The sequence below is a fragment of the Trypanosoma brucei genome, chromosome 11 (assembly GCF_000210295.1).
Source record: "Trypanosoma brucei gambiense DAL972 chromosome 11, complete sequence".
NCBI classification, from domain to species: domain Eukaryota; phylum Euglenozoa; class Kinetoplastea; order Trypanosomatida; family Trypanosomatidae; genus Trypanosoma; species Trypanosoma brucei.
The window spans coordinates 2,742,478-2,758,944 of NC_026744.1; the positions used below are offsets into that span (position 1 = coordinate 2,742,478).

At 48.3% G+C, this 16,467-nt stretch overlaps 7 protein-coding genes across 7 annotated transcripts; all 7 read left to right on the top strand.

Annotated features, from left to right (window-relative positions):
• Positions 1–804: 804 nt before the first annotated feature.
• On the top strand, positions 805–3,972 carry TbgDal_XI11630 (glycosyl hydrolase-like protein, putative; the record flags this gene model as incomplete). Its single annotated transcript, XM_011782006.1, has 1 exon — positions 805–3,972. One exon carries the CDS (start codon positions 805–807, stop codon positions 3,970–3,972), a length of 3,168 nt encoding a protein of 1,055 aa, XP_011780308.1.
• Positions 3,973–5,907: 1,935 nt separating this feature from the next.
• Positions 5,908–7,062, top strand: TbgDal_XI11640 (hypothetical protein, conserved; the record flags this gene model as incomplete). Its single annotated transcript, XM_011782007.1, has 1 exon — positions 5,908–7,062. One exon carries the CDS (start codon positions 5,908–5,910, stop codon positions 7,060–7,062), a length of 1,155 nt encoding a protein of 384 aa, XP_011780309.1.
• Positions 7,063–7,953: 891 nt separating this feature from the next.
• TbgDal_XI11650 (hypothetical protein, conserved) lies at positions 7,954–10,278 on the top strand (the record flags this gene model as incomplete). The annotated part of the gene is made up of 1 exon (XM_011782008.1): positions 7,954–10,278. One exon carries the CDS (start codon positions 7,954–7,956, stop codon positions 10,276–10,278), a length of 2,325 nt encoding a protein of 774 aa, XP_011780310.1.
• Positions 10,279–10,713: 435 nt separating this feature from the next.
• Positions 10,714–11,253, top strand: TbgDal_XI11660 (hypothetical protein, conserved; the record flags this gene model as incomplete). The annotated part of the gene is made up of 1 exon (XM_011782009.1): positions 10,714–11,253. One exon carries the CDS (start codon positions 10,714–10,716, stop codon positions 11,251–11,253), a length of 540 nt encoding a protein of 179 aa, XP_011780311.1.
• Positions 11,254–11,721: 468 nt separating this feature from the next.
• TbgDal_XI11670 (hypothetical protein, conserved) lies at positions 11,722–12,090 on the top strand (the record flags this gene model as incomplete). The annotated part of the gene is made up of 1 exon (XM_011782010.1): positions 11,722–12,090. One exon carries the CDS (start codon positions 11,722–11,724, stop codon positions 12,088–12,090), a length of 369 nt encoding a protein of 122 aa, XP_011780312.1.
• Positions 12,091–13,248: 1,158 nt separating this feature from the next.
• On the top strand, positions 13,249–13,704 carry TbgDal_XI11680 (DNA-directed RNA polymerase, putative; the record flags this gene model as incomplete). Its single annotated transcript, XM_011782011.1, has 1 exon — positions 13,249–13,704. One exon carries the CDS (start codon positions 13,249–13,251, stop codon positions 13,702–13,704), a length of 456 nt encoding a protein of 151 aa, XP_011780313.1.
• Positions 13,705–14,337: 633 nt separating this feature from the next.
• On the top strand, positions 14,338–16,044 carry TbgDal_XI11690 (hypothetical protein, conserved; the record flags this gene model as incomplete). Its single annotated transcript, XM_011782012.1, has 1 exon — positions 14,338–16,044. The coding sequence occupies one exon, from the start codon at positions 14,338–14,340 to the stop codon at positions 16,042–16,044; it is 1,707 nt and encodes a 568-aa protein (XP_011780314.1).
• Positions 16,045–16,467: the final 423 nt, after the last annotated feature.

Here is a 16,467-nt window from a genome sequence, read left to right on the forward strand (position 1 = left end):
GGTGTGTATGCGTGAGGGAAGAGGAGGAGGAAACTGAGAAGGAGGGATGGTGGGGGTACCTCTTTGGGCAGGCTTCTCAGCTCCCTGCTGGTGCCGGATGCAATTATTAAGTCAGAGGGTTCAGCTCTGCCTGGTTATGTGTTTGTGGGTGGATGTTGTGTCTAAAAGTACTCATATATTCAGATGTGCACACAAATGAGGACGCTCACAATGACAAAACCGTTTAAGCGGGTTTGTTTTTATATACGAACGGGGAAAGGATATTTCCCGATAGGTTAGATATTGTTTCCAAGAATAGCTGACTAAAGGACTAAAGTTTTCTTTGGAAAAAAAAAAGACGTACCTGTGGTGCGTAGACAAAAGGCGAACCATCTCTGCAGTTTCTACTTTCTTCTCTTTCCCATGAACAGCTTGCCTTCATGCCTTGCCGGCGATCACCTGTGTATCCCTTTTATGAATGCACGTGGGTGTGTATATGTGTGCAAAATCACCGTGGACAATCGGGCTGTTGCTTGATTACAGTGGGTTACTGTGCTTCTCCTTAATTATTGTTCGTGCTACTTCCTCGCGCCTTCTTCACACCTAACCCGTGTGCGCGCTTTCTTTTTTTTTTTTAGCATGACAAGGTGTCAAATTCAGGGGAGTATTTTGTAAATTTCCTTTTGAAGAGGAAAAAGTGAGGGGTAAACAACTTCTAAATTCGTAGAAGGCAAACATAGAAGTAACACAAAAGAGTGAAGGGTCGAAATATAGTGAGTGGAGCTTAACTAATTAGAAACACCACAGTTAGGATCAGGGACAGGGATGCCCGCATACACTGGCCTCAACGGCCGTCCGATACCTCCGGGAGCGAAGAGGAGGCGGCACATCACATCTGCCTTGTTCAAAACACCACTCTTGTTGGTACCAGCAATATTTATGATGATCCTCTTGTATTATTCCATGCGGTCCGGGCGTGGACATCGCAGAGGTCTACCCGTCCCTTTTTATGATTCTCAAGAGACTACCACCTCGCTAGATGATTGGAAAAAGGACCGTTCTTCTTCAGGTATTCCTGGACTGCCACCAATGTCAGATGAGGGAAGGTCCGTTATCATTGTCCCCTGTACCGCATCTGGATCTATAAATAGTAAACTCGACGGTCAACAGCAAGTGACCACTGAAGTTCAGTTCTACCGCACGCGGTGCCAACCGGTCGTAGTTGGGAAAAATGATGAACGCACGGTGAAGGAAAAAGGTGGATGTAGCGATGATGTGCGCCCCATTGTGAGCATAATTCCAGAGGGTTCAGAAAAGTTGTATTTCCCCAAGGAGGTTCTTCTCGAGGAGATGGAGGAGGAAGAGCAGGGACCTCAAGACACCGTTGGGAGGTTCCCACAACGTATGGAGAAGGTGTTGTCGGAAGACGGGACGAATGGTTTCTGGTTGAGTACCTCTTCCTCAGGGCCACCGATTATGCGCTGTGCCTCTCGTGCTCTTGTTGAGCCATTTTTTAGCGCTCCACTAAATCCTCAGCCAAACTGGATATGGGGCTCAAGTGGTTTTGTTGTTAGTGTCCTTCTGTATACCATTGCCCGCGACGTAGGCAAGGGCGTGGTAGAGGGCTCGTTCACATTTCGTTCGCGAGAGAAAATTCATTTCTACGGTTTACCCCTTCGAAAGAAGCCGAGCGCAGGTTGGATCGAGGCAGACGACGACGAACTAGACGACGAAGCGGTTACAGGAGGAACTCTTCCCAGTGGAACTGTGCCACTAGTCTACGCTTTTGGGGAGCGAAGTGTCGTCGGTATTCTGTGGCTGAATGGCTCCCCTTCGCATGCTTACACTACCGACACCGCAGATAGTAAGCCTAGTGGGATGCGAGAGCAAACCGTCCACTTCGCCAGTGCCACAGGTGCCACTCGTGTCTTCCTCCTCCCCGGGCCCACGCTGGAGGATGTGCTTCTGCAGTACTATACGCTAACTGGTTTCCCCGTATTTCCACCTCTATTCGCTCTGGGTTACCACCATCATTCTGTGAGGTACAGACATGCGGATGATATATTACATGTGAATCATATGAGTCTAAGCTTACATTTACCTATCGACACAGTGGGAATGAATTTGGGTGCTGTTGCCGCTGACGATATCTTTGCGTGGCCGCGAAGGCGTATTGCAGACTCGTTGGAGGTTCAGACGCGGTTGTGGCGGGACGGTGGGCACATTATTGTGCTGGCGGTAACACCAACTGTAGTACCCAGCTCTGGTTCAGCGGCATACATAGAGGGAAAAGAAAAGGGGTACTTTATTTTCTCGCCGCTAAAGGAGGGTGCCGCATTTGTTCACCTAGTTTCGGGTATAGCGAAGGTGTGGATCGACTTCTTGAACCCTCGCGCAAGGCAATGGTACTCTGAGATGATGGAATTTACACGTTTTGTTGGCTCCACAAATCTCACCCACTTCTCTCTAGTGGATAATGAGCCGATGCTACCCAGAGTCCTTGGTGGGACCGATGGCGTAACTCTACCGTCATCAGCGCTACATTACCGGGGTGTGCGTCACAGGCAAGCCCGAAACGTCTACGGTATGTTACACTCTATGGCCGCATACGATGGGCAACTAAGTCGTACAAATAATGAATATCGGCCCTTCGTTGTCACGCAGTCGTACTTCGCGGGTTCGCAACGCTACGCTGCGGTGCGGTTGCGTTACCGTCACAGGAGGAATAATGATCTCACCCTTTCATGGGCGCGGCTAAGGGAAACGGTGGAATTGTGCATCTTACATAGCATCTCAGGCCTTCCTTTTGTTGGGCCTGATATTAATGTCCCCGTGCCCAACTCCTTCTGGGGAAAGAAAAACTTTGACGAACTACAGGTGCGGTGGTATCAGCTTAGTGCGTTCCTTCCATTGTTCAGGAGCGACATGGATGTGCGGCCGCGGCACGCTACGATACTTGAGTTCCCTAAACGTACCATCTTTCGTATTCGCGAGGCTGTTCTATTCCGGTACACTCTTTTGCCTTACTACTATACGCTGTTCTGGAGGTCACATCTATACGGGGAACCCATCCTTCGCCCAGTATTTCTTCCGTATGAGAAACGGGGCCCACCCCCGGAGAAAGGAGTGGCAATGTCGAAGGAATCTTTCTTTGTGGGCCCAGACCTTTTTGTGGCTCCGGTGCTGTCCGCTGTGGGGGAGGAAACCGCGTGGCGGAAGGAACCGCACCATAGGATACGTCTTCCACCCAATGACCTCTACTACGACTACTGGACTGGTGCTCTTCAGTACCAAGGAGGATTGGTAAAGGAACCCGCATGCATACGCTTCGACAAAAACCCACCATTTGCCGAAGCGAAGCATGTGGCACCGTTGTTTCTGCGAGTAGGTTCAATTCTCCCAACCTTCACTCAGACACGAACAATGCGTAGTTCCCATGATCCGGCAAACTACACGCTTACTATTGCACTCCCGCAGCTGACGTCGGAACTCTTATGGGCAAGTGAGCCCGTGAACTCCAGCGACGGTAGGTTGCTTGCTGAAGGTGAGTTGTTCGTGGATGGTGGCGACAACTACGTAGACTACAACAATCATTCCACAATACGCAGTGACTTCTGTGCCCTTCGGTTGGAGTGCCGGTTATTTCCTCACTCGTACCGTATGGAAGTGCGATTGAAAGCGACGGTTAACTCGTCGTGCGGTAAAGCTGTAGAGGCGCTGAAGGCTAATTTGGTGGAGCTGGATGACCCTAATGTATATGTTATTGATCGGCTGCGGTTATTGTTTGCGTCACCAAGCGAGAGTAGGTTTTTGGTGAGGGGTTTGCCCGCGGCCAGCGAAAACGGTCGACAGGAGCAGATGCAATGGAAGGTGTCCTACGGGGAGATTGATGATAACGTGGTGGAAGTGCATAATTTCTTTGTGCAGCTGTCGGATTCTCTTTCTAACGAGAATACAACTCATGTGATCGCTGCATTGGATTTGAGGTTATGAGCGATTGTGCCAAGCAAATAGGAATGGGCAAGTTTTCCTTAAAATCAAATGCCGCCAACAACTAGGAACTGAAATGAGTAAAGCCATCAGTGCCTAAACGCACATTTGTCTGATTTTCACGGTGGAACAGGGAATGCAACAAATAACGAAAAGGGAAGAAGATGAAGGAAAATCATTTGAGTGTATCTTTTTTTTTTTATTTGTTGCATTTTCCGCCCCATCATAAAAGTCAGACAAATGCAGTTGTGCGTGTTTGGGATAAATGTATGCTAAAGGGGGGACGTGGAAGTGGCGGCAGATGGATGCACAGACAGCGCTATAAAGAGGCTCGATTTGATTTGTTCTTTTGGCCTTTACCCCTAAAGGGAACGTTTTTACTTTTAGCTTCTAGTTACTTTTTCTTTTTTTAGTTTGTTTTCGTTTCGTTACTGGACGTTTTCTTCCACGACCAAATAAAATGAAAGGAAGAAAGTCGGCATCGTGGAGTGCGCGGGGATGTTGTTACGAAGCGGGTGAAGTTGAGTTACTCGGCGAGAGTTTGTGGAGTTACAAATTTAGGTGAGAAATAAATGGAAAGGGATGGATATGTTTGATGTAGTTCCAATTTGTTAAAATCGCATCCAGGCCCATTGCTTTCAATGCGGTACACGTATTTAAAAAATGGGTGTGGGTGGGTGATGCTGTTACTTTCCGTTGTTGTTTTTCGCTATTCTTTTTGCAGATGACACTATATTTCCCCTCTTGTCTCGCCTCGCCACATGCTGAACTTGGACCTTACCAACCTGACTATTTGTGCCTTCTTAGTATGTGTGTATGTGTGTGTTTGTCTTTTCGGTTCGTCACCCTTCGCATTTCTGTATTGTAAACACGCACGTACGCATATTTGTGTGATATGACTGTGAAGTATATAAGCGGACGTTTTGTTTGGGTTGTTTGTATTTTTCTGCGCACGACGTTGAACTTTTAAAAAATTGGGGTGCTTATTCATCCGCCCTATCTGTTCCACGCTTTTTAGTTTTTGTTGTTGTTGTTGTTTTGTGTGGCTCCTTCTATAGGAGCGGCAAGATAAAGGAGGGAAGGGTGAGGTAGAGGCGAAGGATCGATCAGATTTACCGATGGAAACATATTCCTTGTTGTTGTTTTCTATTGAGGGAGAAAGAGAGGAGGCGGACGAACAATAAGAGATTAAGCGAATAATTTTTTTTTTTAAAAAGAGTCCGTATTCTGTTGGCGGTGGAGGAACGGGGAAGAGCTCTAGTCATCCCAGAAACCGGTATGCTTGTCATCAGCACGGTTATTTTTCCTTCCGTCTTGTCCGAGCCGTATTTTTTCCCATTTCTTTTCTTTTATGCGTTTTGGTTCGGTTATTATTATTGTTGTTGTTGTTTTGTATGTGAAATAACTGACGAGGTCGACGCTAATTGTTCAACTTCTTGACTTCACCCGCCTGGCGTTTCCTTCGCCAACGGAGTAGGAGGAAAAGGGAAACAGGTACTTACGTAATCAAATTAACACCATTCATAAAAAAACAAACAAATAGTCGTATTGTTGCACTGACATCTTTTCACTGTGATAAGGGTGTTGGTATTATGAAACCGCCACCTTCACAGCCAAAGCCGCTCCCCCGTCCCGAAACTTTACACAAACGTGTGACTACTAACCATTATTTTTCATTTATCCTATTTTTCCGGCGTTTCTCCCTTCCATTTATTTACTTTTACTTTTGCTATTGTGTACTTAGCTTGTACTCGGCAGTGAGGAACTGAAACCTCGTGCTGCACGCTTCGTAAGAGGCTGTAAGCAGAAAAGAGGAAGTGTGGTAAAGAGAGAACTACGGTTACAATAAAGACTCACCCATATTTCCCCCCTCGTATATACGTATTTATAAACACTTAACGGAATACGCGAAAAGGAATAATAATCAAATACTTTTGAATGACTGAGCTATTAAGTGCAGGGGAAGTGCAACATCCATGTGGCTGGGCGTTTGCATTTCCCTTCGTGAAGCGGGTGCCCCCTGCAAAACTGGTTCGTTTGCTCGGAACAGCGACACTGTTGGATCGCATTCGTGAAAACGACCCAACGCTTCGGTCCGTTCGATTAGACTATGAACTGCTACCACGAGAGGAAATAATGCAGGCATTGCTGGGAAACAACACAATCTCCAGCGTTGTAATTGCGCGTGTCATACCCAGGAATTCGACAGGAACTGATTTTGCTCGCTTTCTTGAGAGTTTGTATCACCTCCCGCTGCGCAGCGTGCAAGTACAAGATGGAGAGAAGCTCCCGAGTTCATATTTGAATCACTTGCTTTACCTCGTGGAATACTGTTCTGGTGTGGGAAAGGCCTGCAAATGGACTGACGGTAAATGTTATGCTGGAGCCGACTTAAACACTGGGAATACGACCACTGAGATAAATGATGCCGAAGAGTTCAATGGGAATAACAGCCGAGAAGATGTTGACTCGGAAGTACTGGATTACAAGAGGGGCGCCGTGCTGGAATTCGTCGACTTCTCGGGGTGTCGGCTAACGGTGCGGCAGGCGCAGTGGCTTGGGGATATTTTGTTTCATCGTCGCTGCACGCTGAGGCATGTGAATGCGTGCGAGTGTCGCCTGGGAAATGGGGGCGTGCGGGCGCTCCTTCGACGCGTAAGCACGAGCCCACGATTGAAAGCCACGAGCATTGCGGAGGGGTCAGTAGTGCCACTAGACATGATAGAGTTGCGTTGGAATGGCGTTACAGAGGATGAAAGCATACGAAATTTCGTCGATGTGGTGGAGAGGAGTCCTGACTGCTGGACTTGCATGACAGTGTATGGGAATTACATTTCTCCCCACATGTACACAAGGTGCGAGGCTCAGGTGGTCAAGGCCAAACGTCTCATGGAAGAGGAGCGCTTAAAAAGAAGGGAAATTCCCACAAATGTGGAGGTGGCCCAGCCGGACGGTCGGTTGTCTTCAGAAAAGGGAACATCCTGTTCTCCTCCACGGTATTTTGTAGATCTTCTCACATCAGTCGCGGGCGAAGTGGACTTCGTTTGCCCATCCCTGCGTGCTGTTTCTTCGCTTTTGCACGAAGAACCCTGAGTTTGCGTGGTTGTGTGTGCTTTTTTCTGGCACGTGTGCCGTTTTACGGGGGCTTCCCCTTTCGTTTGTTTTCATGATGTGGACGTTTCCTTTTCCCATTAATGACTTCCTTTTTCTTCCTTTTTACCCTTAACACCACGAAAACATTATTACAAGTGTTGTTGTTCACACGATTTCACGCTCACATCATGTGGAGGATTTGATTAAATTGTGCAGGTTTTTCGGACAGGTCAGTGAAACAAGTAATTTAGCTCCCTTCTCGCTCTCTCTTTCCCTCTTCTTCATTACAGGTGGATGGTGAAACGGTGAAAGAAGAGGAAGAACAAAGGCATGGAGGTAAGGGGGAAAAGAATTAGGAAAGAAGAGGCGGAATCATAAGTGAAAGGAGGAAGGAAATGAGGGATGTTGAGACATTAGCACAATGCACGGGGAAGTCCATGTGTGCGAAGGTTGGACTCCTTTTTTTTTTCCTTCAGAGGGGGGAATATCTTGCTTCACATAACCATCGAAGCATCCTCTCTCTTCCCCTCTACTGTGCCTTTTGTGGTTTCTTGGTGTTGGTGTGTTGCTTTGTTTTTTTTCTTTTTGCCTTTCCTTTACGCGGCGCTGTATAGCTGGTAATTGCATGTGTAGTAGACTACCGGGTGATGAGAAGGGAGTGCGTGTACTGTACAACTTTAATTACGTATTTGTGCATGTTTACACGTGCACGTGGATACATTTTTATTTTATGCTTTTTTTTCCCCTCCCCTTTTCATCCCTTCTCATCTGTGCGTCCCATGACGCGTACCAAAACTACATATGTGGTACATATGATGGACAGATTGGGAGAAGAAAATTCGGTGTGTTTTGTTACGGTGTTTTTCCCCCTTTTTTTATTTTTATTTTTTCATGGAAGGGAGTATGAGTGGGAAGGGCTTTGTATCAACCCGACTGCTGCAAGCGGTACCTGCGGGGGGTGCAGTCCCAGCACCAAGATCCATTCCGTCCTTCAAACCGGTTCCGTTCAAGCGAGAAAAGTTTCTCTCTATAAAAACTCGAACTGCCGAAACGTTCTTCGGTACGCGCGACCGACTATTCCGGCGCTCTACCGCTATTGTTGAGCAGATGAGTGATATGAGAAGGAAAGAAAACCTATCATCTTCCGTGAGTGGTAGTGGTGGAAATGTCCTCAATGGTTGTGAAGGAATATACATTGGGGCCCCCCTTACACCACAAATGACGGATGAGATTAACGCGTGGAACAGAAATCTTCAAGGTCTTGAGGGGATGCAAGGATTTGTTCTCACTGACGAGTTAGTGTACGAGGCTGTCTCTAGGAACATTCGCATGGGTGCATTCCCGCATGCGCTGAATTGGTTGGAAAAGGCTGCGCGCGAAAAGCGGCTTCCCGTGCCAACTTTAGTGCTGAAGGACCTGCGCATGTTCTTTGATTTTGTGCTTTCTGTGCTCCCCGCGAGCAACGCAACCTTCTCAACTGCAGTCGACATGCTGCTCGAGGAAACGGCTTCGACTACGTTGCCTGAAGTATCGACCGATGGGTCGCGTGGCGGGGAAAATGAAGATGAAGTCACTTGCGGTGAGGTGTGCGAAAACTCGCCAATACGACTTGCAAGCACTTCACCTTTCGCACTCCACATTTTCAGAGAATTATTCGCTCCCGTCTGGGGTTGCCTGCTGCGTCTTGGTCTGCTTCCTACGGTTGCGTCTGCGCAAAAGGAGTGGGATCGTTTGCAGGGAAACAAGGTCTCTGACGGTGTATTGTCAGGTTTGATTGAGCGTACAGACTTTGATGGGTGCGCACCCTCCAACAGAGAGAGTAGTGGCACTAACGTGGGAAAGGTGCCTGCGGCACGGCAAGCGTATATGGAACTCCTTCTATCTCTTGCACAATGCGCTGCCGAGGCGAAAGAGGTATATGTCCTTTTACACCTTCAATCTACCTTCTGTGCATTATTTGCTGAACCAAGGGATGAGGGCCGCTCTCACCCCTCGGTTTCTTCTGACGATTCCCGCCTTCAGCGTTGGAGGTTGCGACGGAATGTTTGGTGCAATTCGGATGATGGCAGGGAATACTTTCACCGCTTTGCGAACGATTTCCTTTCTTCTGTATATTATGGCCGCCAGCTCTACCAAAGCGAAGTCTCTCTAAATAATTGTGTTCGACATTTGTCCAGTACCGTGCCCGGGGTGCAAGGAACAGAAGAGCTGGGAGATATGCGGAACGATGGACAGGATGTTGGAGGTGCCGACGATGAACAACGGCAGCCAAACGATCCGGATGCTGACGAAGATGGCAAGTCAAGGTTGTTTACGGTGGAGGAGGCCGTGGAAAATGTATTGTGGGAGGTGATGAGCCACGAGGCGTCACTGTTCCCCGATGCACTCACATACGCCGGACTTCTGCTTCGACGTACTGTGACTGATACAACTCTTCCTACTTCCGCAACAAACCCTCGCTTCAGTCGGGCGGAGCTCGAGTGGATGCAGCTTCATAGTGACATGTGCCGTCGCTCCCACGGTGGTGAGGACGTGACAGCCGAGTTACTGAATCTCATTCGCCCAGGTTCCACGGTAACACGAGGACTGGCACTGAATGCTACATGTCTCGAGGATAAACAGTGTCTTCTGGGACTGGTGGTTGAGACAGTTATTACGATTGCTGGGGTGTCGGGGCTAGCGGGCCCTCAACGAGGTGACCTGATTATTAAGGCTACCACGCAGTTGCTTCTGTGTATGAGGGAGGTTGAATGTCAGGGAGGACAGCGGTTGATGCTCCCTCAGTACAGTGTAGGATGCGTAATGGTATCCTTGGTGCCCTTACTTCGTACCACGCTTGAATCTGCTTTCAAAAGTTTAAAACAAACTGAGTGTTGTGAGGGCCACGTTAAACTCTCATTTTCCCGCGGAGATGTTCTGCGTATTGTGAGGGGTCTGATACCGAGTATATTGGAGCAACGAGTGGTATTTGGTAACGTGTACAGCGGAGTGATAACAGTTCTGACGCTGGCAGAAATGTGGGACGAAGTGATGCAGGTACTGAAACATTTAGACCAGCCACATGTGTCAGATGGTGAGGATGGCGACCATCAGGGAATAAGCAGCCTGTTGGTGGATCAGCGGGTATGGGCTTGGTTGTTTCGCCGTGCTCGCGATGCTGGTCAGGTGGAAATTTGTTTGTTCCTGCGCAGTCGGCGTGAGAAGTTGTTTTACTAGCGCGAGAAGAATTGTTGCCTCGGACACCGAAGCTACGATGAAACTTCGCAACAGTTAGTTCATGTGAACTGTGGGAGGGGCCCGGTTGAAGGCCCTCAAGAGGGTGCCCAACGATCAATCTGTATAACTTCTACTTCACATACGCACCTGCATGCGCGCATGCTCCCAGCTCCATGTTGGTAGGCGCCATCCAATTGTTACTGTTTATTTACTTGTGTTTTCTACCTTTGTTGTTGATGTTTGTCGTCAGAACAGTAGGCCTCACACAGTTAAGGTAGTGTCAGTGAGGGAACCAGTAAACAAAGCACCCGTTTGTATCCTGGTGGATTTCATCAGTTGAGACCTTTTGTTGGTTATCAGTCACACATAATTCGTGCGAAGACACACGTTTCCAAAGATATATATATATAATCTGCTGTAGGTTAAGTAGTGGGGATGCTTCGGTTCACTCATAGGGCTCTAACAGCTACTCCCGAACGCTTCTCCGTGCTAGGTACGACGCATCCCAAACCCAAACGCACTGGCTTTGGTCGTAACAACAAAATGCGCTCGAAACCTAGTGACAATGTAGCGTGGTATGACAAAGGCCCGGTTGAGTGGCTCCCTCGCCCTGTTAGACTTACTTATGACCATCTTGATCAACTCCAGCAGTGGACGATGCGTGCTACGCTCGACGGGCGAACGGAGGAGTTTAATCGCATCCGGGACCTTCACCGCGAGTGGTCGCAGCACCCGCTCATGCCAGTTCTGGGCGATGTGGAGCCAAAGTTTCCCCTCAACTTATTCAAGCAAAATCACAGAGCGAAGAAGCGTTTCTTGGTGCGGTGGCATAAAGCTAATACACCAGCGAATTGGCTGTGGATGCCACGCGGCCCGACGGTTGTCACCCCTCTGCACCGCACCAACCCAACGCAGTACCCGGAAAATTGGAAGCAAATGGTGCAGAGAAAGTCTGGAACAGGCACCCCTTCGTGATGACTCTTCGATTGCTTTTATTTGTACTCGGGTTTAGCGAAGTGTGTGTGTGTGCTTGTGTATGTGTGTGTGTGTGTGTGTTTAGCTTTCCTTTAAGGGACGAGAAGGAGGAGTTGCCATTGGTCTATTGCGTGCCATCTACAGGTTCTAACCACCTGCGCATACATTGAGGAAGTGTCTGTATTCCGATTTACCGCGGTACCACAGAAAAATTGCTAAGCGTATTGCACTGTCATACCGTATGTTTCACCGCCGGCCTTTCTCTACCTTATGCTGTTGACTTGTTTTGTGGTTGTAAAAGGGTTGTGTTTATAGGGGTTCTAGCGAAGGAGGGGGAACCCACGCAAGGGACGAGTCAAGGATACATTAGAGATAACATATAGTATTGCGTGCTTGATACGGGCGTGTTGGTCTACCTGAGCTGGTGTCGATACATAAAAAAAGCATAAATAGACTAGACATAAAAACATGAGCACGCCATGCAATATTCGTGATGCATTAGCTTTGCAGTTTTGTTGGGTGAATGTCCTGGTGCGTCGACGAAATGGCCATTACACATCATTTGCGCGCGTACGGGCGGCGTTATTTGCCAGCATGCATGCGTGTTTTATAGTTACACTACTGTTTTATTTTGTTTTTGAACCTTTTTCTTGGGTTCTTGCCTTTCTTATACAGTTGATCCTCTTCATTATTTCAGTCGTACACACCGCTCTGATCTCCGAGTACGAAGAGCGTCTAAATAATGCAATGGAGCTGGAGAGACAGCTGAACCCTCTCATCATCGCCGAATTAACTTTTCGTTGCTTCAGTCTGTTCCACTTGTATTTGTTGCACTGATGGTTCGCTTTTGCCGTCAGACTGCTTGGAGCCACTGCACAATTACTGGTCCTATCGTAGAGCACATTTCCTGGTGGATGCAGCAACAACATGGAAACAATTAGGTTCTTTGAGGACGGATGCCCGTCTGCGGCTGATGATCCAAGGTCTGTTGTTGATACTCACCTTCGCATACCTTACGCTCGCTCTGTTACCAAACTAAGACAGAAGTTGCAACGCTTAGGTTTCTGTCATCTTTCCTTCGCATATTTTGTCTCAAGTGAGCGGAGAGATCCTTGACGAGTGTGCCGCTAATTGCACTCGGTGCGGCAAGGGATGAGAAAAGTGAAGGAGCCAATCCAGTTCATTGTGGTGACTTGGTGTCGTTAGCGTCACATGGATATGCTTCACAGCCTCCAAGTTGTCCGCGTGTTTGGTTAACTCTTTATTACCCCTTTCCCCCGACTGCGGATTCGGAAGGAAAAACTGTGGTAGCGTTCGGACGGAAGAAATGAGCGGAGGCAAATGGTGTGTTGATTTTTGGCAGTCGTGCCACACTTTGGTTTTGCACGTAACAAGCCTCCTTCATTTATTCTTTGTTTAATATTTTTGTGTGTTACACATCACTTCGCCTTGTCGCACCGTTATTATCCATTACTGACTTCGAAACACATCGTCCGCAGTTGGATTGTCACTTTCTGTTTTCGTGGCGACGGAAGCAATTCTTTCCTTCACCCCACATATTTATTACGTTATAGCGGGGACCGAAAGGGAACTGTGTGAGTCAGTTGGTTGCTTTTGCTTGTGAAGGGGAAGGAGGATGGCTGTATCTTATGGAGTTTTGTGTGGGAGCTTGTTTACCCTACTGGTTGTTATTTGTGGTGGAGGTGTTGTGCCTTACTACTCACTGGCGTGCCGTTTTCTCTTTTGAATTTGGTGATGCAGAAAAGAAACAAGGTGATCATCGTTTGGATCGGTCAATGCATAAATGTTAGGAGAGTTGTGTCTGTACCTTTAACTATTCTGTATACCCGTTGTGATGTGCGCTTGCTATATTTCCTCGCTTTCCGCCTTAATTACCTTATATCTCACATACGCGCAGTGATATAGTCTGGGAGTGTGAGTGGAGTTCCATTGGACATCAGGGTTTGTACGGCGACGAACTCGAAAAAAGTGACAATGAGTGCACCAATGGCTCGCAGGGATTACTTTTCTATGGGATCGCGCTGCTGCATCGCATGCGGGCAATGGATCCCGTCTGAACACGACATGCCTCGGAGTGGAAGTGCTGCAGCTGGAGGTTTGCAGTGTCGGCGATGCAACGTTGTGCAGCCGGAGCGCCCCATGCCTGATTTTGAAAAAGCTTCGGAGGTAACAACAGCAGCCCTTCTTTTTACAAAGGCAGAAATCGACGCTGCATGGAAAAGTGTGAAGCATTCCCTTGAGGAGGCGAGGAGGGAAGATGTTGGTGTTGCCCAGACGGACAATCGTGTTGAGGAGGAGGCGTTCTGCGAGAAATGTGGTGTGCCACGCAAGTGTAAGGTGTTTGCGCGGCAAATACGTAGTGCCGATGAGGGTCAAACAGTCTTCTACCAATGCACCTCGTGTGACTCGGAGTGGCAGCTCAACTCATAACTTGTGAGCTTTCCTTTAGTAGCACATAAGTTGGAGGAAGGGGCACGCGGATGTGAGTGTACTCCACGCTTCTTTACAAGTTTATAACATAAGGTAAACACGGCGTGCATGAGGATACTCCAGCGTTTTGAGACACCGTTTAAAGCATGCGGCCCATAGCTCTATTTGCAACCTTTGCACAGCCATTACGTTGTGTAATGGGCCTTTGGGCTTTTCGGTGTAGTCTTACAGGTCTACTCTCGTTTGACCTTTGGCATTTGAGCGGGTTGTAAGTGTGCTCGGGATCTCGTCTCGTTAATGTGAGAGTTGATACACATTTCCACACTGTCTGCCTTCGTTCTTTGCAATTGCCTGATCTAACTGTGACCTTCCTTGCAGCAGTCTAATTTTATTTTGAGTTCACTTTTACCGGTGTTGGCGGGCGCTTTCTATCGCTGCAACCATTGGCAGAGAGTAGACACAGGCCGTTAAGGTAGCAAAGAAACAGAGAAAGGGAGGTTAGAAAGCTTCAGTTCGAACCGCTCGTGTACCTTGACATCTGAGTTTCTGGTGGTTTGAGTAAAAGACTGCACGACGAAAGAGAGCAGTGGTATTGGGAAGAAAAAAAAAGAGAACTTTAGCTTGTAAAGCACCATGCGAAACGATAAGTCGATGCCGCACACGGCGAACCCTTCCCCGATCCCGCCCTCCAATGGCGGTACGATTTGTTCTGACCACAAGTCGCTCGAGCTTTTCAACGCCGCGCATCCAAACCCAACAGGGCAGCAAATTGAAGTTGCACCAATTGCATTTCTCACAACAAATCGCGTTGTATCTGCCCTGAAGAAAGCAATAGGGCGTTTGGAGCTGCTGAACCTGCTCGACACTACGGCTCCGGACGATGGCTACAATGCTTCTCCATTCGTGACCGAACAACGAACAACCAATAGTCTATTCGCCAAAGAAGCGAAATCAACTACCGCCGACACGGTACCACGTAAAGCCGCGTTGATCGCCGGACTTGGGGGTGAGACATCCCATCGAGAAATAAGGGAGATAAATCACGCCCTTCAGGTAGCTGCGACAAAACAACGCACCGTCCGACCCACCGTTGGGGACCTTGTACAAGAACAGCAGGCCCTTGAACAAAAGTATGGCGAACTCCTACAAAAGGTGGGGCGTGTCAATCCTAGTAGGAGCGGTCCGACCTTAGACCCGAGCTGCTTTGCTTCCGTGCAAGACTTGGATAAACTGGCTCTCATAGAGGAGCTTAAGCAAACCTCCAAGCGGCTACGAGAACATAATAAGGCCCTTTTCACACGTCTTAAGGACAATCCCAATGACTCCGACAACTGGAAGAAGGTTGGCAACGAGCGGTTAGAATTGATAGAGCTACTCAAATCTGTCATTAAAGAGCTCACTGTGGGGTACGCCAGTGGTCGGACGCAGTCTGCAAGAACCGGCCTTTTGGCTAGACGCTACAGTCGAGGACCGAGGCTGAGTGGGACAAATGACAGTTCTGGTACGGAGGCGCGGGAACCAACTCTATCAACTGCCATGAACCGGTTTGGTAGTTCGGTACAACTGAAACGAGCTGGGCGGAACCCTTCAGCAGCGCGCATTCCGCTTACCTCCACCTTTGAAAAGTTTGCCAAACTAGTTTCAGATGAGCAGAGTGCTCAGTTGTGGGCGAGTGAGCTTGTGCTGAAGGAAAAAGAACTGAATCAAAATGTGAAACAGCTTCAGCAAGAGCTCAAGACCCAGAAATTATTGAGGGAGAAGGAAGTCACCGAGTTGAAGTTGCGTGTCGCCGAGCTGAGGCAGAAATTGCGTCAAGAGAAAAAGCTAACTAAGCAGCGCGGTGATATGGTGAGAGCGGCCGCCGAAGCTGCGCACGAAGCAATGCAGCGTGCTGCAGATGATAAGGCGCATATTGTATTGGATGGCATGCAGGCAAACAGAGCTACGGATGTGATGGAAGAACGCGCGCATGCCGCGTTCAAGGAGCATCTCTTAGAACGTACTGCTGCGATGGATGATCTTGCTATGCAGTGGGACAGGAAGAATCAAAATGAGGTGAAGCGTGCTGAGGCACGTAAGATTGATCTGGAGCAAATGCGGCAGCAGTGCGCCGAGCGTTTAGAGAAGGCCCGCAAAGACAAGGAGGTGGAGCTGGAAAAGAAAGCAGAGAGAGATGCTGAAAAGGAAAAACTGGAAGCTGCAAAAGTAGCGGAGGAGCTGCGGAGGAATACGGTTTATGAAGCCGTGTCAAAGATACAGTCGGCGATTCGGGCGATGTTCACGCGGAAAGCGGTTGCTGTATTGAGGAAGAAAGCTAGCAAGCATAAGCGCAAGACCTGAGAGAGCATCACTGTATATGTTGTGTTACACCGTTTGCAAAATGTTTGAAACCTTTCCCGGCGGTTGAAACTGTAACTTGTATGGGCGGAAGGTTGGTTGGCCGCGCTGTTCTGCCTCCTTCCCCCAGGTGGTCAGGGCATGGTGTCACCGTTCTATACCATACATTCATTAGAGGTACGTAACTACACGATGTATTCCAGACGGGCATTTAAATAGTGATGCTTGTATGTACTCACATGCATCAATTGAGGTGCGCCCCACTGCAGACCAATGCGGCTAAATTTATTTTCTAATGACTTGATCTGCGCGGGTGCGCTTGCCAATGTTTCTCATTCTGTTAGTGTTGGCCATGGGCTTCATTTGTTCAATTATTTTCATTGTTGGACACATCCTCATTGCGCTTTCACTTTCACATACAACCAC